Source organism: Ursus arctos, unplaced genomic scaffold, assembly GCF_023065955.2.
Source record: "Ursus arctos isolate Adak ecotype North America unplaced genomic scaffold, UrsArc2.0 scaffold_10, whole genome shotgun sequence".
NCBI classification, from domain to species: Eukaryota; Metazoa; Chordata; class Mammalia; order Carnivora; family Ursidae; genus Ursus; species Ursus arctos.
In genome coordinates, this window is record NW_026622764.1 from 62130767 (window position 1) to 62154797 (window position 24031).

At 36.2% G+C, this 24031-nt stretch overlaps 1 protein-coding gene across 1 annotated transcript in view; it reads left to right on the forward strand.

Annotated features, from left to right (window-relative positions):
• Positions 1–3224, forward strand: part of TRPC4 (transient receptor potential cation channel subfamily C member 4) — a 142227-nt gene extending 139003 nt beyond the window's left edge. The window contains exons 8-10 of the mRNA XM_026493170.4: positions 434–475; positions 603–692; positions 2349–3224. Coding sequence (XP_026348955.1) covers positions 434–475; positions 603–692; positions 2349–3071 — 855 coding nt within the window. The 3' untranslated portion in view covers positions 3072–3224. The remainder of the gene's footprint in view (positions 1–433; positions 476–602; positions 693–2348) is intronic.
• The last annotated feature ends 20807 nt before the right edge of the window (positions 3225–24031 follow it).

The following is a 24031-nucleotide window of genomic DNA, read 5'->3' on the forward strand; positions in this document are numbered from 1 at the left end:
ACTCAATTGTTATAATGTGAGCTTTTCACTCAATTGAATTTCTGTCTTTATTTGATATTTCTTTTATTTTTTTATTTGATATGTCTCATCCATGTCTCTTAGAATTATTTCAAGTGATTTGGGGTACATACCAGCTATGATTATCTAATTCTCTGTCACCTTCTATTAAAAGAACAACGTTCCCATCATTGTTAACGTGGTCTAAATGTTTATTGTCTATATGTTAGGAATTACAACTTTGCACTCCGTTGTTTTGGTTCATTCGTTCTTTTGACTCATGTGAAGCCCTCTCTAGCTAGTGTTCATTGTCTAGTAAATTTTTCACTTTGGAGAAGTGAGGAAAATATATTCTCAATTAAAAGAACAATAAATTATTTTCCAAAATGGTAATATATCACTCTAACTGAAAAGTAAATGCCTCTTTGTTTTTCAGAGGCGAGCTGCTGATAATTTGAGAAGACATCACCAATATCAAGTAAGTTATTCTATTGTATCTTGAAATTTGCATTAAAATAAAGTACAGTCCCCTCTTCACAACTGACTCAAGAAAGAAAACATGTCTCTGCACTGAATATCAATTCTTGTGTTTTGACGTGCCTCAGGAGGTCATGAGGAACCTAGTGAAGCGATACGTCGCGGCAATGATCAGAGATGCCAAAACTGAGGAAGGTCTGACCGAAGAGAACTTTAAGGTAATCATTTTCCTCCTCATCACCAAAAGGCCAGTTTTTCAGAGCATGGAACCAGGCACAGCACAGTTAAAATCGGAGCTGGAAACTCAGCCATGCGTTCCAGCAAGGCTACGGGTCTTCTTCCTTTTTTTTTTTTTTTTTTTAAGATTTATTTATTTTAGAGAGAGAGAAAGGGGAGAGGCAGAGGGAGAGAGAGAAAATCTCAAGCAGACTCCCCACTGAGTGCAGAGCCCAACACAAGGGTTGATCCCAGGACCCTGAGATCATAACCTGAGCTGAAATCAAGAGCCAGCCACCAGGCACCCCTTCTTACTTTTAAATTCAAGGCTATTTAACTATTAAAAAGAAAAAAAAAGCAGTGAAATTTCTTTTCAAAATACATTGTTTTCAATCACATTTAATCTGAAATATGGAGGGGATTTATACTTGGAGGCAGAGAAAATCCTAGTGCCCAGTGGCATTTGGACACGCTAATCCTAGCAACACTCTAATGAGTGAGCTTTAAATTTCAGTCTGATTTCTGAACCTGAAACATTTGGTAACTAAAATGCTAAACCAACAACAAAAACCCTCTTTGTTCTCTGCACAGCTTTGGTAGTAGGAAATTCAAGGCTTGCGCTTAAGTATAGCTTACAAACTTAGTCTTTCTTCCTGAGTTTGTTTGCTTGTTTTTTTTTTTTTATTTCAATTCTATCAGAAGAGAAAGGTGGAATACACGTAATGTATATATGCTTGCACATGAGTGTAAACTACCTTTGTTATTCTGCCTGAGTTCTTAGAGGTTTTGGAAGAATGAGCAAAGTCAGTAAGACCTTATAGGTAAAAACAAAGAAGCAAAAAACCCTGCAGCAGACTCTTTAACAGAGAAAAGCAACAGGTCTGACAAGAGAATAGAGATAAGCAGTTGGTTAGGTAAGAAGGTAGATGAATTGCAAAATGCAAAGCACAGGTTGAAAGTTGCCCAGGATCCCGAATGTTCTTTGCAGCCACAACATCCAAATTTTGTAGTTAAATGACTCATGGTGCTTTGGGACATAGGTTAGAGGCAGGAAGCCACCAGAAAGGCCACCGTCAGGTTAGGACTGAGAATTCAGTTGTCCAAAAAGATCAAAGTAAAGGATGAATCTAAGAAATGCTGTCTGATCTGAAGCAATTCATAAGATTTAGTAGCTGACCCAGATGCTGAGATAAATTCAACTCCGAGGTAGTAAGCAATTGAAGGTAACTGCCAACTCTTGGAGGGGTAGATACCACTGTAATGTTTTTTGTTTTAGACAGCCCTTGGACAGCAGCATGTGCTAATATTAAAAATCTTTTAAAAAATGCATCCCTGAGAAAACGAGAGGGGACTTGAAAGCAGATGAAGATTTTCGAGAGGAGGCCTTTGAAACTGCAGTCCCACAGAAATCCCATATACCCTTGTTTCTTTTTGCGTCGACCCCAGAAGTCTCCGCGTTGCTACAGAGCTCCAGCAGGGAAATGAGCAGGCATCAAAACGACTCAAGGGCCGGGGAGAGAACCGCCGCAGAGCAGAATCCTCGCTCTTAAAAATGCATGAAAATACATCAGAGCCATATATGAGGCGTGCTCGTGATGGTACCTAATGTCTATGTGTTTAGGTCCTAAGCTAATTTCATCATTTTGCATCCCACTTAGGAACTAAAGCAAGACATTTCCAGTTTCCGCTTTGAAGTGCTGGGGTTGCTACGAGGAAGCAAACTCTCGACAGTGCAGGCGGCTCAGGCCACGAAGGAGTCCTCCAATTCCGCCGACTCGGATGAAAAGAGTGACAACGAAGGCAGTAGCAAGGACAAGCGAAAGAACTTCAGCCTCTTCGATTTAACCACGCTCATTCACCCCCGATCAGCCGCCATTGCCTCCGAGAGACACAACATAAGCAACGGCTCGGCCCTGGTGGTGCAGGAGCCCCCGAGGGAGAAGCAGAGAAAAGTGAATTTTGTGACCGATATCAAAAACTTCGGGTTATTTCACAGACGATCAAAACAAAATGCTGCTGAGCAAAATGCAAACCAAATCTTCTCTGTTTCAGAAGAAGTTACTCGTCAACAGGCCGAAAGACCACTGGAGAGAAATATTCAACTGGAATCTCGAGGATTAGCGTCGCGGGGTGACTTGAACATCCCCGGGCTCAGTGAACAGTGTATATTAGTGGACCACCGAGAAAGGAATACGGACACCCTGGGTTTGCAGGTGGGCAAGAGAGTGTGTTCCTTCACGTCGGAGAAGGTGGTGGTGGAGGACACTGTGCCAATCATACCAAAGGAGAAGCACGCAAAGGAAGAGGACTCTAGTATAGACTATGATCCCAGCCTCACAGACACAGTCACCCACGAGGATTACGTCACCACAAGATTGTGATACTTGAAGGAGGAAGCGTTGACCATGCGTATACATATTTTCCATAGTACTCTGGGGAGGGGGAACATTAGCAAAAGCTAACTTACACTTTCTAGCATTTATCAACTGTGGCATTTCAATTAACGCGTAACATGTTTAAGGCAAAGGCTATCAAAAACCCTGGTTTTGTAACCAGCTTTTGCTTTCACGATTTGTTTTACTTTTTTTTTTTTTTGGTTAATAAATAAATGCACCGTGTATTCTTGTACTGTTGCAGTAATCCACAGGAAATTTTTAGTTTTTTTTTTTTTTTCAACTAAAACAAATCTGACTTATTTCATGTGGTAGTTGACTCCTATGATAGATATTTTTATATGCCAAAAACAATGTAGCTGAAATAGTAGAGCTTTTCATAATTTTTTAGGGTCTTTAGAGATGATTACTCATCAAGGACTTTTCAGTCAGCCCTACGGTTTGGCTTTAATACACAAATATTAGCAAATTATTTCTTAACGTGTAAAAAATTACAGCACAAATTAAAGCAAGCAAGCCTTCTTCTCATGGAGTCACGATCAAACTCCCTCTTAAAATGGAAGTCAGGTGTATTTTGGAGTTTTAGGTTGCCCAATTTTTCCCTTCAGTAAATAAAATCAATGTTTGTCTTAATAAATATTGATGATTGATGATTTTTAATGAGATTTTTGTCATGACCGAAGTTTTATTTCAAGTTTTTTTTTTTTTTTAATGACCTCTTTCAGGTTGAATTGCTAGTCAGTGTAAATACCAGGCTTTATGAATAACAGAATTTCAAAATGTGGCAAAAGTTCTCAGTGCTAGAAAAGAATAACAATAGATTAGAATAGTTAATGCACCTTAAACAGAGCAAGATGATTGCATTTTCATAAAACCAGACGAAAATAAATTCATTCTAAACTCTAAATCTAAGCTAAGTTAAATTCTATATTCAACCAGTGTGACATTGTTGCTAATTCAAAAGTATAAAAACCTAGTGGTTTCCTCATCTTTCCCCCTGTGACTGGTGTATGTTTCTTTAAAATTAAAATCACCCAAAATCATTACTAATTTTAGCAGTACATATAGATATAAAGCTTTCCCCAGAGGGACAACATTCTTAATTACTTGTTTCTTCTGTTGTTTTCAAGGTAATCTAGCTTATATTACACTCATTCACAAAACCACTAAAAAGAAAAGTGTTTTTACCTGATATGAAAAGGCACTGGCAACTTCGTAAAGTTTAAATTACGTAACTTGTGTCTATTTAAGCCACCATGGACACAGGAGTTCCTTCACCACATACAATTAGCATGTATTTCAAATCAATAGAAAATGCTGAGTTCGTTTTACGTCAGAAATTACCTCCATGGACTAGACAAATGGTACATGATTTAGCATTGACCCAAAATTGCATAGTGTTAAAAAACCCAGTTTCTGATTACCATACATGGAAAATAAGGAATAACAGCAACAGTGCCAGCCACTGTCCTATGTGCAATGTGAGTTTCAACACATATGTACTACTCACAACAATCCTCTGAAGGAGCTACTGTTCTTATCCCCACTTTACAGACGAAGAAGCTGAGGCAAGCACTAATTAAGCAAAGGCTCACAGCTAACAGAGCTATGACGGGTCCTCCAGGGCCATGCCTTTACCTCCTACGTGTACTGCCTCTCAACATAAACAGACTGAGTGAAACATGTGCATATACAGGGGTTACTGCTGCTACTTTTGAAATGGTGTATTTTGAGAGAGAATGAGTGGCAAACTCCTTAATCTGTGTTCCCTCTTGTAAAGCAAGAGGGGTGCACAAAATTAAAGATACATGTGATTCTTTAGACTCAATTATATTACAGAGGTTAGTAGATTTAAAAAGACAAACATATTTGGTGTGGGACATAAGATTCAACTGGAAATACTAGATTTTCGTTTTCAAGTAAGCCACAATCCAGAGGCACTGAGATAACTGCTCTTTCCTAAATCTGGTTTCGTCCTCCAGATACAGGATGCGCCTGATAGGTTTGGAGAAACACAATAGGGCTAATGCATGTTCTTACTGCCTCAAGCACACCTTTATCTCAAGTATGTTAGGACTCACAATCAGCCCTGAGGAGAGCAAAACACCCAAACTGTTCTAAGTCACACAGACATTCGGTAGTAGGGGAACATAGATTTATTCTCAATACTTGGGGTGTTTTCCAATGATTCCATTTTGCTGCTTCTGTTATCAGTATTGTTATCTCCAAAGTGAAAATCACATACACCGTCATTATGCATACTTTATCAGAATTTAATTTCAAATGTCTTCTCTTCCTTCAAATAACACCACCAACAATAAAAGCAACAACAACAAAATATGCTCCCAGGAATTTATTTCTATGAGGGGTTAGGATGCTGATATTCTACAGGGAAACATGGTGATAACAGAGGGATTTACTTGGAGCCAGTAACCCCCTGCTTCTCATGTTCTGAAAATGATGGTTTTTAACAACCCTCAGATGTCAGCGACAGATGCTTTTATGAGTTTAAACAAAATATTGGACATTGTTAGTACAATATGTCCTAGGATTGAACATTATTCTGACTATGTGGTGAAATTAAATAGCATTAATGAAGATGAACAGGAGAGAAAGAACAAGAAAACATAAAACAGCAGGATTGCAATAGAGGATGATATTTTTTGAAGTCTGTAAATGAGTAATTTGGGGTTTCTTTTCATTTCTATTCATATTTCTATGTACATAAATTCCTAAACGCCAAAGACAGGTTCAACATCACACCTTCATTTGTGTAAATAATGTTTCTTACGTTTCATGTCCTTTTGACCTTGCTATTTGTTGCTCTTCTTTCCTTATTTATGTATTGCCAGGGTGAGGTGGAAGAGTGTCTAGAAAATTCAGTTTAACTTTAATAGAACTAGGTTATATTCACAGCACTTCACTTATCATCTATTTTGGAAAACCCATTTACAAGAGAAAATGCTATGAAGATGTACCTCACACTTGCGATAGATATATACCTAAAAATATCTGTGTAAATATACCTGTATTAACTTCAGTAGGGAAACTGGCTATGTAAAAAAAGAAAAAACTGGTAGCGAATTATTTTGTAAAATGATGAATTATTTTTCAAAGTGATAAGCACCCTCAAAATGTAACTGTTTCATAAGTTGGATATTTGTATATCAAATTTTCTTAAATTAGATATTTTATTTATTGGCTGGCAATTAAAATACTGCAAAAGCATATCCACTCTCTTGCCTTGACCTGGATAGCAACTCAACCTACTTGAGTAACCGAACACACAAATCCAAACAATGAAATATCTTGGATAAGCTTTGAGGTGTAAAGAAAGAAATTATCATGTTATTCTCAAAGAAGCAATCAATCTCCCAGCCAGTATAGAAGGAATATGGGTAACCACTGATATAAAAATGCACTCTTCTAATATTCAATCGTCCTTACGAATTCTGGGATTTAGCGGAGTGAATGATTGTTCAGTCCCATGACTTTTTGTTGAGAGCAGACATCAAGTACTGAAATCTGTCCATTCTTAGTTATTGTGCATCGTGTTTGTAGCAGAATAGTTTAGACAGTACCCCTAAAAATCAGCTGGGCAAAAATCACCCGTGTGACCCTGTCAATAAGTTTACAATGACTTAAATTTTTAAAGAGCTACATTTATGAATATACTCATCATTTGGAAAATTATTTCTTCAGTTCAGCTTTAATACATTTTTTCCTTGTCTTATATTCTCCAAAACTCAGACCTCCCAGTAATTTACATTTAGAAATTACTCTCTGTATGTCTCCTTAAATTCAATTTCAAATATATTATTCTAATGATTTCACAATATATTACAATGAACTTTGCTTATATAATGTTATCACATGATTTTAGAAAACATTTGGAACATATTAAATAAGTTCTCCAGAGATAACTGGAGAAACTAAGGTTCAGGGCATATATGGCAATTATCCAAACTTACCCCAGAAGCTTAAAGAAGAACTCTTCATGTAGATATTCAGATGAGGTACCAGGTCATAAATGTCTTGGCTAATGAATTTTTATTTTTGTGGAATTTTGTCTTCTTTGCCCTCTCCTTCAGTAGAAAAGATTTATAGTCATTCAAATTTTCCACAGCCCAAATTCAGAAGATACCACCTTTTTCTCTCTACAAAATTGTGTTCACAGATTTTTTTTTAAAAGCTGGTGTCTTACCATTTTCTAAGAAATTCAGTTCATCATTTTCACTTCAACTGTAGATTTTGTGATAATTCTATACACAGTCTGGTAATAATAAAATGTCTGAAATAAAATTAAGCTTTCTCAACTGACAAATGATAGAGCTGGAAAAAATGAAGCTGACAGGAGATTGAGACCATAAGACTAGGGCCAAATATGGTCATGCTGTCCCTGAGTTGGTAAAGAATGAAGTTATCTCTGCCAGTGAAATGTACCAGTAGCAAAACCCTCAGCTTCCTTTAGAGTTGCACTTTCCAATATGGTGGCTACTATTGACATATGGTTACTAAGCACCTGAATGTCTATAAGTGTAAAACACACACTGGATTTCAAAGACTTGGTATGAAAATAATGCAAAGTATTTCATTAATATTTACATTGGCTACATGTTGAAATGATAGTATTTTGGATGCACTGGGTTAAAATATATGAATTAAATTAGTTTCATGTTTCTTTTTACTTTTTAAATAGCTACTAGAAAATTTTTAAAATACATATGTGACTCGCATTTATAACTTGCAGTACATTTCTATTGGACAGTGGTGCTCTGGGGCATCTCTATTTGTTTCACTCAGTTCATGTATTTCCACCATTTGAATTTCATAGGTGAAACTTATGTAATCAACTACTCAAAAAATGTTGTTTTCATTCAACTAAAATTTGCTGTCTCTCGTTGATACCCAGTCTCCTAATGGAAACACTGCTAAAAATTTGCTGTTTTTCATGTTTATCCTTGCCTTTGCAAATATATTAATATATATTATAAAATATACACATAATAATATATTAATATATACATTTATAATATAAATAAATATATAAATATATGTGTAGGTTATGGGTTTTTATTGTTCTGATCAAAAATGGAATTTATACTATGCCTATAATTTAGTGACTTGTTTTTTTTCATCTAACAGGGTATCATGGAAGACTTTTCTAGAGGGATTTAATGTAGCAGAGTTATTCGAACCAACTCAAAAAAAAAATTCTTCATTAATTGTCTTTACCTAGTGAAATATATTCATACCATGTTGCTAAGACACTGTTGGATCAACCATGAAGTTTTGAGAAGTACTTGAGAGACAACAAGGTGTTTCTAAAAGGCCAATATGCTCATTTTTCTCCTCTGTTCACTATCTTGCAGAGCTGTCTATTTTTCTTGTGATTAAGATTCCCTAGTATGACCTTCATAAAGTGGCCCCACTTTATGGGACCAGCACCATCTTCTTGTACACACTAGACCTCAGCCATTCAGGATTTCATTTAGATATTTAAGACTCAATATTTCTCTTTCCCAACATTAGCAAATCCTGTTCCTCCAGGCTTGGGTCATAATTGGACCAACATTTTATTACTTTAAAGATTTTTCTTTAATCCAGACTTTTAATTAATCCTAATTGATCTGTTTTTATGGTTTCCCTTAGGTATAATTGTTTTACCTGATGTCTTTTTTCTTAAAGATTTTCTTTTCCTGAGCCTGCAGATAACAAGTCGGGTTTCTGCACTCTGGGAATAAGAGGTTATCTGCATTGACTTCCTTTCAGGGCATCAATATACTTAGAGGTTTAATTTACTCCCACGAAATAATTTAACGTGTTGCTTCAGCATTCAGAATGCAAAATGCGCTGGTGGTCTGGGGGAAAGCTGGAAACTGATATCTTTATGTAGCTGCTGTGGGGGGCTGCAAATCGGGCCTTGCACTTGCTTACATCTCATCTGCTGATATTTGAAACTTCTGGATGGAAATGTCCCATCTATCTCTAAAATACTGAACTATGCTACATCACCTTTCTGAAGTTAGAAGTACCAAACAAATAGGAAAGTAGAAATGTACAAGATCCAACAGTACATTAAAAGGATTATCCATCACGATCAAGTGGGATTCATACCTGGGATGCAAGCGTGGTTCAATATTCGCAAATCAATCAGCGTGATACATCATATCAACAAGAAAAGACTCAGGAACCATATGATCCTCTCAATCGATGCCGAAAAAGCATTTGACAAAATACAGCATCCTTTCCTGATTAAAACCCTTCAGAGTGTAGGAATAGAAGGTACATTTCTCAATCTCATAAAAGCCATCTATGAAAAGCCTACTGCAAATATTATTCTCAATGGGGAAAAGCTGGAAGCCTTTCCCTTAAGATCAGGAACTCGACAAGGATGCCCACTCTCGCCACTATTATTCAACATAGTACTAGAAGTCCTTGCAACAGCAATCAGACGACAAAAAGGGATCAAAGGTATTCAAATTGGCAAAGAAGAAGTCAAAATGTCTCTCTTTGCAGATGACATGATACTCTATATGGAAAACCCAAAAGAAACCACTCCCAAACTATTAGAAGTTATAGAGCAATTCAGTAACGTGGCAGGATACAAAATAAATGCTCAGAAATCAGTTGCATTTCTATACACGAATAACGAGACCGAAGAAAGAGAAATTAGGGAATCCATCCCATTTACAATAGCACCAAAAACCATACGTTACCTTGGAATTAACTTAACCAGAGACGTAAAGGACCTATATTCTAGAAACTATAAATCACTCTTAAAAGACATTGAGGAAGACATAAAAAGATGGAAAGATATTCCATGCTCATGGATCGGAAGAATTAACATAGTTAAAATGTCCATGCTACCCAGAGCAATCTACACTTTCAATGCTATCCCGATCAAAATACCAAGGACATTTTTCAAAGAACTGGAACAAACAGTCCTTAAATTTGTATGGAACCAGAAAAGGCCCCGAATCTCCAAGGAACTGTTGAAAAGGAAAAACAAAGCTGGCGGCATCACAATGCCAGATTTCGAGCTGTACTACAAAGCTGTGATCACAAAGACAGCATGGTACTGGCACAAAAACAGACACATAGACCAATGGAACAGAATAGAGAGCCCAGAAATGGACCCTCGGCTCTTTGGGCAACTAATATTTGATAAAGCAGGAAAAAACATCCGGTGGGAAAAAGACAGTCTCTTCAATAAATGGTGCTGGGAAAATTGGACAGCTACATGCAAGAGAATGAAACTTGACCACTATCTCACACCATACACAAAAATAAACTCCAAATGGATGAAAGACCTCGATGTGAGACAGGAATCCATCAAAATTCTAGAGGAGAACATAGGCAACAACCTCTACGACATCGGCCAAAGCAACCTTTTTCATGACACATCCCCAAAGGCAAGAGAAACAAAAGATAAAATGAATTTATGGGACTTCATCAAGATTAAAAGTTTCTGCACATCCAAGGAAACAGTCAGAAAAACTAAGAGGCAGCCCACGGAATGGGAGAATATATTTGCAAATGACACTACAGATAAAGGACTGGTATCCAAGATCTACAAAGAACTTCTCAAACTCAATACACGAGAAACAAATAAACAAATCAAAAAATGGGCAGAAGATATGAACAGACACTTTTCCAATGAAGACATACAAATGGCTAACAGACACATGAAAAAATGTTCAAAATCATTAGCCATCAAGGAAATTCAAATCAAAACCACACTGAGATACCACCTTACACCAGTTAGAATGGCAAAAATAGACAAGGCAAGAAACAACAATTGTTGGAGAGGATGTGGAGAAAGGGGATCCCTCCTACATTGTTGGTGGGAATGCAAGTTGGTACAGCCACTCTGGAAAACAGTGTGGAGGTCCCTTAAAAAGTTAAAAATTGAGCTACCCTATGATCCAGCCATTGCACTACTGGGTATTTACCCCAAAGATACAGACGTAGTGAAGAGAAGGGCCATATGCACCCCAATGTTCATAGCAGCAATGTCCACAATAGCTAAATTGTGGAAGGAGCCGAGATGCCCTTCAACAGATGACTGGATTAAGAAGTTGTGGTCCATATATACAATGGAATATTACTCAGCTATCAGAAAGAACGAGTTCTTAACATTTGCTACAACATGGACAGCACTGGAGGAGATAATGCTAAGTGAAATAAGTCAAGCAGAGAAAGACAACTATCATATGATTTCTCTCATCTATGGAACATAAGAACTAGGATGATCGGTAGGGGAAGAAAGGGATAAAGAAAGGGGGGGTAATCAGAAGGGGGAATGAAACATGAGAGACTATGGACTATGAGAAACAAACTGAGGACTTCAGAGGGGAGGGGGGTGGGGGAATGGGATAGACCGGTGATGGGTAGTAAGGAGGGCACGTATTGCATGGTGCACTGGGTGTTATACACAACTAATGAATCATCGAGCCTTACATCGGAAACCGGGGATGTACTGTATGGTGACTAACATAATATAATAAAAAATCATTTAAAAAAAAAAAAAGAAATGTACAAGAAATAAAACACCATAAAATATTAAGTGAGTGGTTATTTCTTCTGTTTTTTTTAATTCAGTTTTTAAAAAATTTTGAGATCATTATAGATTCATATGAAGTTGTAAGAAATAATACAGGGATATCTCACATACCAATTACCCATTTCCCCCCCCAATGGAAACAAACATCTTTCAAAACTACAATACAATATTGCAGAATATTGACATAGATGGAATCCACTGATCTCACTCAGATTTCTGCAGTTTTCTTTATACCTGTGTGGGTTGTCTTGTGTGTGTATTTAGTTCTACACAATTTTATCACATGTATAGGTTTGTGTATCTACAACCACATATCTACAACCATAGAAACGAACATTTCTATTGCCACAGGAATCCCTGATATTGCCCCCCTTTTAAACCACATCCATCTCGTAACACCTCCCAATCGCAAACCCTTGAAAACCATTAGTTTGTCCTCCATTTTTATAATAGTATCATTTTAAGATTGCTATGTAAGTAGAATCATACAGTATGTAGACTTTGGGGTGAAAAACCTAGTGTTTTTCACTCAATATAATTCTCTGAAGATTCATCCAAGTTGTTCCATCTATCAATAGTTTGTTCATTTCTTATTATAGAGTCCTATTTCCTGATATAAAGTTGCATAATTTAACATTTCACCCATTGTTTCCAGTCTTTGACTACTACAAATAAAGCCGCAACGAACATTCATGTACAGGTTTTTCGGTGACCAGGACTGTAATTCCTGGGCGGAATGGTAGTTGCATGCTTAGTTTTATTTAAAACAAAAACAAAAACAAAACAAAAACAAAAAAACAACCAACCTGTATCCCAGTGTGGCTGTACCACCTTATATACTTAACAGCAATGTATGAATGAGTCAATTTCTCTGAATTTTTGCTAGTGTTTGGTGTGGTCACCAATTTTTATTTTATCCATTCTGATCACTGTGTAATGATATCTCATTGAGGTTTTAATTTGCATTTCCCTGAAGGCTAATGATGTTGAACACCTTTTCTTGTGCTTATTTCCCATCTGTACGATATCTTGGTGAAATTTCTGTTCATGTGTTTTGCACATTTTCTAATTAGATTATTATATGTGTGTTTTTTAATTTTGTGTTTTGAGAGTTTTTTTTTTAAATCTAGATACTAGTCTTTTGTCAGATATGTGCTTTGCGAATATTTTTCCCATTTTTTGTCCTCTTAATAAGGGTTTTTTTTGCAAAGCAAAATTAAAAATTTTGATTAAGTCCAATCTTTCAATTTTATGTTTTATATTGATTTTAACAATTCTTAATCTAGGCCTCGATCATGAAAACTTTCTCCTGTTCTTTTTTTTCTAAAAGCTTTGTGCAATTCTGTTTTATATTATGTTTCATATTTAACTATATTATTTTTCCTATCTTTTTTTTCCAAGTCCATTAGCATATATACGGATTTATAGAAGAAATTTGTCTTAAGGAACGGGATCTCATATGTATATATAGAGAAAATGAGGAGGACTGTTGACAGGCAAACATAGAAGTAGTACTGAAACTGGGTGACAAGAAAGAAGATAGATCATTTTTAGGAGATAACACTGACTTAGTTATCCAGACATTATAGCCAGGATCTTCTGAAGCTTAAAAAAAAGAGAGAGAAAAAAACTCAAATAATATTTCAGTTCCATTATGTTTCTCCCAGGTTCCTGAATCTGATGGAGAAGCAATAAAGAATAAGAAAAACTGCTATGATGGGACTGAAAGCCAGAAAAAAAAAAAAAAATCAAATGCATACTTCTTCCTAAAATCCAATTGCTATTTGAAAAAAGCCTACGATTGCTGATCTCACTCTCCATTTTTCTAAAGAGTAATCACTAAATTTGAAGCTAGTGTGTAGGTAACATTAAAATGACCAATCATTTGTTTAAATGGTCCTTTTTGGTTTTAACAGTGCACAACAAAATAATAATAATAATAATAATAATAATAATAACAATAATAATTTGGTATAAAAGTAATATAACTCATTGGTGTAACAATAAAGCTAGAATAATGAAATTATACATGAGAATTTATATGAACCATAAACAATGCAATTTAGCACATACACAGAAAATGACTCAATGATAAAGAGTGTGACATAAGATTCCCACGCTAATTAAAATAGTTTCTGAGGTTTGCATTAGAAAGGAAAATTATCACTAATACCAACAAAAATAGGGACTAGAATTTTGGCCAAGTTATTATGATACCATCACAATATTTTGATTCTCTGATGCAAATATGGCAATTAGCTGAATTGCTGAGTCAGTGGAAGCAATTGGAATTCTTCTATAAAATTCACAGTTACCACTTTGCAAAGCACCAAGTTGGAAACTGTAACTGAATTCATCAGATGATCTAGATCTTTAATTTTGCTTTCACTTTCTAAAATTCCCTCCCACCTCCCACCATGCCCCACTAGAAATCGGACCCTGGGGTAAACATGGGAATAAAAAGATGAGCTATACTTTTTTAGAGAAGTTCACAAAGTCAGGACTGGAAACTTTCACTTATGTTTTGCATTGTAAGAAATCAGAAATGGTATTGTTCGCCGTACAATTGGTGGTTGGCAGTCAGTGTTTGTAGACTGGATTTCTTTTTGTTCATCGTCTATCAAACCATTGAAAAAACACAATTTTGTTAAATGAGGTATGTATTTTAGTTTTCTTTGAGGTAGAAATGTAACGGGACATACAGAAAAGACACGCTTTCAAAAAAATTTTTATTAAACATTTTATTTATTTGAGAGAGAGCGTGCACACACAGAGGTGGGGAGGGGCAGAGGGAGAGGGAGAAGCAGGCTCCCCCCTGAGCAGGGAGCCTGATGCGGGGCTCCATCCCAAGACCGTGGGATCGTGACCTGAGCTGAAGGCAGATGCTTAATGGACTGAGCCACTCAGGCTCCCCCAAAAGACACACTTTTTAATGTCATGCCTAGAATAAGTGTATTTAATTGGTGATACATTGATCAATTAGTATCTTTATATTTTTATCCAGCCACCTGATAAGTCACTTTTTGCAGCAATTATTCCTTCATTCACAAGCATTGATTAAGCACACATTTTGTGATAGGCATTGTGATACTGGCTGAGAATAAAATAATAAAACAAAAAGTCACTGAACTAAAAAAAAGGTAAATTTTCTGAAAATAATAATTCAATGCGATAAACATGATGTCCCTGGGGGTGCATCTAGGAGGGGCACCTAACCCAGTTTGGGTACAGAGAACAAGAGATGGCTATGTCAATTCCTGAAGATGAGAAACAGTTGCTCAGAAGTTGGTCTTTATCGTGGGCACAACTAAGAGTCATTAAAGAGTTTCATGTAGGAGTTTGTCATAACAAAGTTCTCTTTAAGTAGAGAAGGAAAGAGATGTGGAAATCATCACATTTGTACTAAAAAATCAAAGAGAAATGAGCCCTTTCAATTTTGAAGCTGAAGTTTTTAAAGATGTTGCTCAATGGCTTTAAATAGCCTAATCTTCAATCTGCAGATGATAAATGGGTAATAAATTTTTCTAAAGCAAAATAAGTTATATAATTATAATTAGTTTTATATTTCATCTCTTAGAAAAGATTGTTTTATATTCAATCATAATGAATTTTCTAGCCATTCTTAGTCATCTGAAGAATAATTATCTCTTTTAATAGTTCATTGAAATATAATCCATCATGCAATTCACTCAAAGTGTAAAATTCAATGGTTTTTAGTGTATTCACAGATATGTGCAAACATCACCATAGTCAATTTGAGAATGTTTTCATCATCTCAAAAAGAAATCGTGTACGCTTTAACCATCACCATCTTATGCTCTCACCTCAGCCCCCTCCAGCCCTAAACAAGCACTAATTTCCTTTCTGTCCCTATTGATATCCTAGTCTGGTTTTCATATGAATTGGATTATGTATGTGGTATTTTATGACTTCTTTCAGTTGGCATGTTTTCAAGGTTCATTCATGTTGTAACATGTATCAGTACTCCAGTATGGCTAAGAAAAATCCACAGGATGTATATACCATATTTTGTTTAGCCATGGGCATTCGGTTTGTTTTCACCTTTTGGTTATCATGAATAATGCTGCTATAAACCTTCAGATTCAAGGTTTTGTGTGGACATATGCTTTCATTTCTCTTGGACAAATACCTAGGAGTAGAATGACTGGTTATATGGTAACTCTGTGTATAATGATATAAGGAAACACCGGACTGTTTTCCACAGCTGTTGCCCCATTGTACATCCCCACCAGAAGTGTTTGAGAATCCCAATTTCTCCACATCCTCACCAACACTTTTTCTCTGAGTTTTTTTATTCTAGCCATCCTAGTGGGTGGGAAGTGGTATCTCATGTGGTTTTGATTTACATTTCCCTGATAACTAATGGTGCTGAGCATCTTTTCATGTACTTATTGGCCATTTGTATAATTTCCTTGGAGAAATATCTATTCTGATCCTTTGCCCATCTTCATTAGGTTATTTGTATTTTACTATTAAATTTTAAGAGTTCTTTATAGATCGTTGATGCAAATCCTTTATCATGTATGTCGTGAGCTGCAATGTTGTCTCGATTTTTGGATTCTTCCTGGTGAAGCACAAAAGTTTTTAATTTTGATGAAGTCCAATTTTTCTTTTACTTATGCTTTTACTGTTATATCTAAGCATGCTTTGTCAATGTTATCAATATTTAGCCAAACTTGTGAAAGTTTTATCATTTTAGCTTTCATATTTAGGTCTTTGATCCATTTTTATTTAATTTTTGAATACGCAAAGGGGTAAGGGTTCAACTTCATTCTTTTGCGAGGGGTGATCCAGTTGCCTCTACATGCTTCGTTGAAAAGACAATTCTTTTCCTATTGAAAGGTCTTGGCACCCTTATCAAATATCAGTTGATCACAGATGTGTGTATGGACTTATTTCTTTTTAGTTCCTTTTTATTGACATATATGTTTATTTTTCTACTATTACCGCACTGTCTTGATTATCATTGCTTTGTAGTAGTTTTGGAATCAGAGAATGTGAGCCTTCTTCTTTTTCAGCATTGTTTTGGCTATTCTAGGTCCCTTGTAAATACATATGAATTTTAGAGTCAGCTTTTCAATTTCAAAAAGTGATTAACTAGGAATCTGATAGCAATTTCATTGAATCTATATGTCAGTTCAGGGAGTATTGCCATTTTAAGAATGTGGTGTTTTCTGATTCATGAACATGGGATGCTTTCTCATTTATTTAAATCTTCTTTAATTTCTTTCAACAATGTTTTGTAGTTTACAGAGTTTAAGTTTTGCACTTCATTTCTTAAATTTATTCCTAAGTGTTTTATTCTTTTTGATGCTATTGTGAATGAAATTGTAAATACCTTTTAAGATTCTCAAAAGTTGGACACTGATACACAAATACATAAAAAGAAATTCATCAATGCAATATTTACATCAATTAAAAACTGGATAAAGTAAAATTATTGTCCTGTTACTTTAGAAACTTTTACTGAATAATGGTGTAATTTCTGAGGATACAGAAAGTATCTTCTATTGATAAATAGAAAGTCTCTTCTATTGATAAAGTCACTTAACTGCTCAAACTGTTTTGAAGGCAGTACATATAAAAACCAAGAATAATTATGTATCTAAGCATAGAATTTTTCATTTTTGCTCAGATTTCTACTTAATGGTCTCATTTTAATGAACCTGCATAATGTCTACATGACTTTTGTCAACTTAAGTTACAGTGTGGCTACATGTATTAATAACATGTTTGTACTTACACCTAAACCTACCTTTATCATCCATCTCACCATACCATACTGTGAACACAAACTTGCCATGGTTCCTTTTTAAGAAGGAACTTTCAAACTGAACTGAGTTTTATGTATGTATACACTGCAGTTTGCTGATGCTAATATACACTAACCATTATAGGAGACTTCATTTATGAATATCTAATTGTGTTATTGATTAATAAGAAGTGAGGGGTAGGGAAGTATATTAAAATACTTATTATTTTTCATATGTGCAATTTTCTTATACTTAATAATGTATTTTGACTAATATGGAAGTTATGCCCATAAATTTTACCAGTGTATAGAATAAAGATATTCCATTAATCTTATTATATAAGACAGAAAGAAGAATATACGTATCTACTGTAGTCATAACCAGACTAATTGGTTAGTTGAAAAAGTGAGAGGAAAAGAAAAAGATGGGTGGCTGTATCAGAAAACTAGGTCCATGATATCTGAAGATTAGGATTCCACTGTGGATAAGGGGGAAAAAAAGTAAGAAGAAAGATGGCTACAAGTGAAACTTTACATCTACAGCTCTTTGTAGAAGAAGGATTAGGACTGATTCTCCTGACAATAACAATGCCTCAATCATTGGCCTTCACTTGCTCTTTCTCTCCTTATCAAAGGCAATTTAAAGAGGAAAAAAACATTTGGAGGAAATAAAATAGGACAATCATGGATATAAATATTCTGACATGTATATATATCTGTGTGTATATATGTGTGTGTGTGTGTGTGTGTGTCTACATGGCATTAAACTGAGTGGAATTTGCTTATGATCATGTTTAATGAATGAAAATAGCCAAAGTCACCCCAATTCAAATTTGTTGGCTAGAATCCTCTGCTTTAGCTATTGGACTTGGTAGCAAGAAGTTCAATTTCCAGTTTTATCCCAATGTCTTTATTGGCTCATTTGTAAAATAAGAAAATTTACCACTCTGGACCAAGGAGCTCAGTTATCATTATGATAAAATAAAATGGGAAAAGAAATGAAAAGAGTTTTGTCAAGGATAAGGAACTATGTGTACATGATTTTTTTTATTACAGGAGAATAACACTAAGGAATTCCAAAGAATTTAGGTTTAGTGGTATGTAAGTTCCTCTCATCTAACTTGGATCAAAGAAAGCCTATGCAGATCACCTTAGAAAGCAGAAAAAGCTGCAGGCCGAAAAGACTTCATTGCAACCTGATCTAATGCATTAATGTGGCTAAACAAAGCGTCTGTCAGAATAGGAGTGACAGCCACGATTTGGAGAAATGCTATAGACAAAAGATAAAGAAGTGTCAGAGCAGCCGATTTTGGCATTTCCAGTTACATAGTGTCCTGGAAAAGGAGGAATGCTAGCTCATGGATTTGGATCACTCAGGTCCTTTGAATGAAGCTGGTCTGTGTGAAGATAAATGAATGAAGGTAGGTTAGATAGAGCCTCTGATACCACGCCTAGAGTTTGACTCTCTAATTCTAGTGAGGTCCCACATTCTAGCTTTATTCATGGAGTAAATGCACTGCTATTGTTGAATCATGTGTTCCAGTCTTTGTGAAGCTACAACCATGGAACAGGGCATCTTGATTACAGAAAGCAAGTCTTGAACTTAAGTTCAACTTAAGTAACTCGCGTCTGTGAGAGACGAGAGCACGCTACAAAGTTAAGTGTCAGAGTCTGCAGGTATAGAGCCAGACACGGACTTATGGCCGCTTAATTAGAGCGAGGCCAGCTTGTGAGATCTCCTAGGGGACAACCAGATCATGTTTCCCAAGGTGCACACATATCTACATTACTAGGCATACTGTTCTAATATCCAGTTATTATTATTGTTGCCAAATCTCATTTTACAGATTATATGGAAGACCCATCTAAGTTACTAAACAAACAAACAAAAAAGTAAAAGGATCACAGATGCTATCTACTTTGGCTTAATCAGATTCTGAAATTTACAGAAATAAAGCATAATGTGTATGCAAACATAATCTATGCATTCTAGGGTCTGACTTTAAAGACCAACTCAAGCTGGTGGTGACAAAGTTGGAGAAGTCAAGAAGCATGCTCGTGTCTCTGGCCTGTACCAATGAGTAGTTCAAGGGATGAACAGAATCAAAGGAAATGACCAAACAACCTAAACAACCATACCCGTGAAGATGGTGGAAAAGCAGGAGATGTAAGTAAGGGAAACATTTTTAGGACAAAGTGGTTTACATTGTCAACAACTTCGAGAGGTCAAATCATAAAAGTGGAATTTCTCTGGGAATGAGAATGGAGAACAGAGTGGGTCAGAGCAAGTTAGCATGAGATTCACATGGTAGAGGAGCAATATTCTGAAATATGCACTAAAATGGAAAAAGATTTGGACTCCCAACTTCCTGATAGATGGAATGTGAAGAATGAATCACATCCATAGGACAGGGCTACCTGGGGTCGGGGGGTGGTTTCCTCATGTGAGCAGCAAGGATTCAGGAAGGGAAAATTGGTGAAAATTATTGTCAAAGCAGTGGGTAATTATTTAAAGCTCATTTATTAAACACAAAATAAGTAAAGAAGGAATTGTTCCAGACTTAAAATAAAAGGGTTTAGGGTGCCTGGGTGGCACAGTTGGTTAAGGGCCTGACTCTTGGTTTTGGTTCAGGTCATGGTCTCAGGGTTGTAGGATTGAGCCCCGTGTAGGGCTCTGTGCTCAGCGTGGAGTCTGCTTAGATTCCCTCTCCTTTCCCCCCCTCCCCTTCCTTCTCGCCACCCCCCCACTCCACTCTCTCTGTAAAATAAATAAATACATCTTAAAAAAAAAATAGAAGGGTTTGAGGAAGAAATCATGGGAGAAAATGGATGACTGGGGAGAATAACATTGAGAGTAGTTAACTATATAACAAGGATATAAAACAGGGTGGCTTTGGTGTGTTGCAAGATTTCCTAAAATAATTGATTTCCCAGGTTTCTGGTAGATTTGGGAAGAAAGTGAAAGCGTTACTTACTTTACTGTCCTTTCTGGGGAAAATCAGCCTCATCTTTGATTAATTGTGTTTCTGAGAGAATCTTAGCCCTGGTGAACAGGTGTCTAATAGGTTCAATTAGACATTAAGAATCTAACCGGAGTCCTAAATAGCAGTAGATTTATTTGTTGAATGAAGGCACTAACTGAAATCAACATTTTTTGAACCTTGAGACTTGTTGCTGAAAACCAGGAAAGAAAAAAGAGATTGGTTAAGGCGGTGACATAAACTTCTTCAAAAGGGGTTAATAGATCTAGTGCAATTTTTATAGGAGGCTAAATAAGTTAATTTCTAGCTCTCAATTTTTCTGTTTTCAAAAATCACTAGACTACCTCAATTCGTTCTTAGCCAGAAACAACTTGTTTATTTATCATATCTCTTATGGGTTGTTTGTGTGATGTTTATGGTTTTTTTGTTTTGTTTGTTTTTGTTTGTTTGTTTTGCCTCTTTCTCTCTAAAATGCTGCTCCATAATGCAGGGGCTTCGTTCCTGTTGTTCACTCTTTCTAGTTTCTAGTGTGGAGAAAAGTGTTTGGGCATTAAGGTATACCTAATAGGTATTTCTGAGTAAAGTTTTGAAATGTTCCTTCATACTATCAAGTGCATGTACTATCCCAAATTTCTCTATCAATAAGTCAAAGAAGTAGAAATACTAAAATGTATATAAACTCAATGGTTTTCTAAAATCACAAAGTTTATAGAAAACTTAACAAAGGAAAGAAAGAAATCTATTTTTTGAACACTTACTTATACGAGACTTTCATATACATTTTATTTGATGTAACTCATAAAGGTTGTTAATAGTTTTGTAGGTGAAGGAAAAAGTTTAGTACTTTGCCCTGTGTCAAATGACATGTTTGTGGAATAAGATGGGTTTTGACATATGCACCTCACTTTGAAGAGGGAAAAAAAGGAAGAAGGAGGAAAAGCAGGTGAAGGATGGGAAAGGGAGGGAAGGAAGAGAAAGAAGAGAGAAGAAAAATTAGTATTTCTTGGGATAAACATTTTACCTCAGACTTTCATAAGAATTAGATGTGATAAACTCCATTCTCATATCATTCAATATTGATGATCATAGAATTTTTGTGATTTTTTTTCCCCAAGCAATTCATAGCTAAAATGCCATGGAGCTGGGATCTGAACTAGGGTATTTTAAAGGCCAAAGCCCACACTCTTCTGATTATATCACAGTCTTTGACATTAAGAGAAAATAAAGGCAGAGTATACTCAGTTTAATTTAGAACCCAAATTGATTTTCAGAAAACTGTATTTGCGCTGGTTCTTACAGTCATGGTAAATAGAGAGATACGGTATTCCTTCTTTCCCACAAATCCCCGTGTTTGGTTAGCTGGAGTTACATTGTTTTCATTTACATATTAATATCATACTAAAAATTAAAATATAAGGAAATAATGACTAACAAGCTATAGTCCTTTAGACATGGATAATTGTTTTCTCTCACATCAGATAACCTTTCAGAGACCCACAAAACACACATACAAAACACAAAAAGACTTTTTCTCGTTTGCGTTCTGCCTCCACAGAAGGCATACTGTCTGGAGTCACCATGCGAGTCTGAAGGCACACATTCTGGAATTAGCCCCAAGAGTGAACTACGTGATGAAAAACAGATAACATTAAAGATTCGTTAAAGACGCATTTGACTTGCTGCGTTTTCAGTTAATAAAGGCAGAGCGATTCTAATGGGCTGTGCCTACTTCAGCTCTCTACTCTGTTCCCTGTCCTGAGCTTCCACGCCATTTCTTGATTATGTCATCACCAGCAACAGTCACTGTAGACCCTGTTAAGAGCTTCTATAATCTGATTACTGAATAAGGGAGGCATATAATAGCAGGAGATGAAAACTCATAAGCTACAGAAGTCAAAATTAGTTTTATGTGCAGAGAAAAAGAGATCCAGAAACAGTTGCATCAACATAGAGTCACGACACGATGTTTTACAAAGGTTTATCAATAAATTTGATATGAGACCAAAGGTAACAAATGCTGTTTTGTTTGTCGTTTTTGAAGTACCATATTTTTAAGATTTCTGTTATGAAATTTTTGATACCCGGCCTTTGCCTGACTCTAAAATAAAATAAATATATTCTTTTTTTTTTTAAAGATTTTATTTATTTATTCGACAGAGATCGAGACAGCCAGCGAGAGAGGGAACACAAGCAGGGGGAGTGGGAGAGGAAGAAGCAGGCTCATAGCGGAGGAGCCTGATATGGGGCTCGATCCCATAACGCCGGGATCACGCCCTGAGCCGAAGGCAGACGCTTAACCGCTGTGCCACCCAGGCGCCCCAAAATAAATATATTCTTTTGACACCCTGTGTGGAATAACTTTAGGCATTGAGCAGACTTGGCTATTGGCTGGTTGGAAGGGAACAAATAAGGACACAAATACTCTCTGTTTCTCTATGTGCTTGTCCTTCATTTCTTCATCTGCTGGGTGACTAGTTCTCAGGATCAGTGATGGCTTTTTCCACATATCAGAATATTCTCTTGACCTGACTGAAGCAGAGAAATAATGACAATTGTTACAGTGTTAACTCTTCTAAGACAGGGTCTTGCAATAGCAATCTATTTATTTCCAACCTTTCACTCCTGGTCAAGAAGCAGGGGACATCTCTGAAGGAATTGTTTTGCAGAAGACACACAATGGGACATGTCCAGGTTGCAAATGGTTTGCTTGTGAGCATGGCAGGGAGAATTGTGAACTCCAGGCAGAGGGATAGTGGTACAAAGTGACTTCAAGCTGGGTTGGACCTTCGGAAGTAAGTTTGAGTATAAGTTTGTGCCCTGGTACCTGTATGTCTGTGTCACAGGCAGGGAGTAACCACAACCTGGCCCCCAGCTCGGAGGAAACTGTTAAAAGTAGTTTTTCCTGTGGAAAAAAGCTTGGCAGTGGCAACAAACTTGAGTGTTTTATAAGTTTATTATTGTGGACATACGAGAGTTTTCCATCTCTCTCTCTATTAGTACCATGAAATTCCCTATGAGATATTAATCCTAAATATAACCAGAAAAACCACAAAATATGATGTAGGAACGGCAGAGCTTTTAAAAATATTCACTCTAGATCTTTCCAAATAATATGCATTCTTCTTCCCATTGTAAAGATGATGAAACCGATAATCAAAAGGGCTAAATTTGCCAACATCTCCCACAACCAAGTAGACCTGTGCCAGAATTCAGATTCTTTGTTGCATGGAACAGGTGCTTGGGTTTTAGAGAAAAATGGCACCTACCCTATACTGTTCGAAACAAACCCTTTACTGGTTTCTTTTACACACTGTATGCTTTGAGCTTCTCAGTCTTGTTCTTTTCGGTCTGGGGTTACTAATGGGAATCCAGGATTTAAAACTGGGTATGCTGCTAGTAAAAGGAATCCCAGAAATGTATGATCTTTCTGCCTTTGTAGCTTTAATGGAGACACACCAGTCTGAGTCATAAAACCAGTTCAAAGAATCTCACCTACTAGGTAGTGGGTCAGTATCAATCTTTTTCTTTATCCTCTTCAGGATGGAGACTTCTGTGAAACTGTACAGCTATTAACTTTCTGTTTGTTTCTGTTATTATAAAACTACCCTTGAGTGTGTAGTTTGTAAAC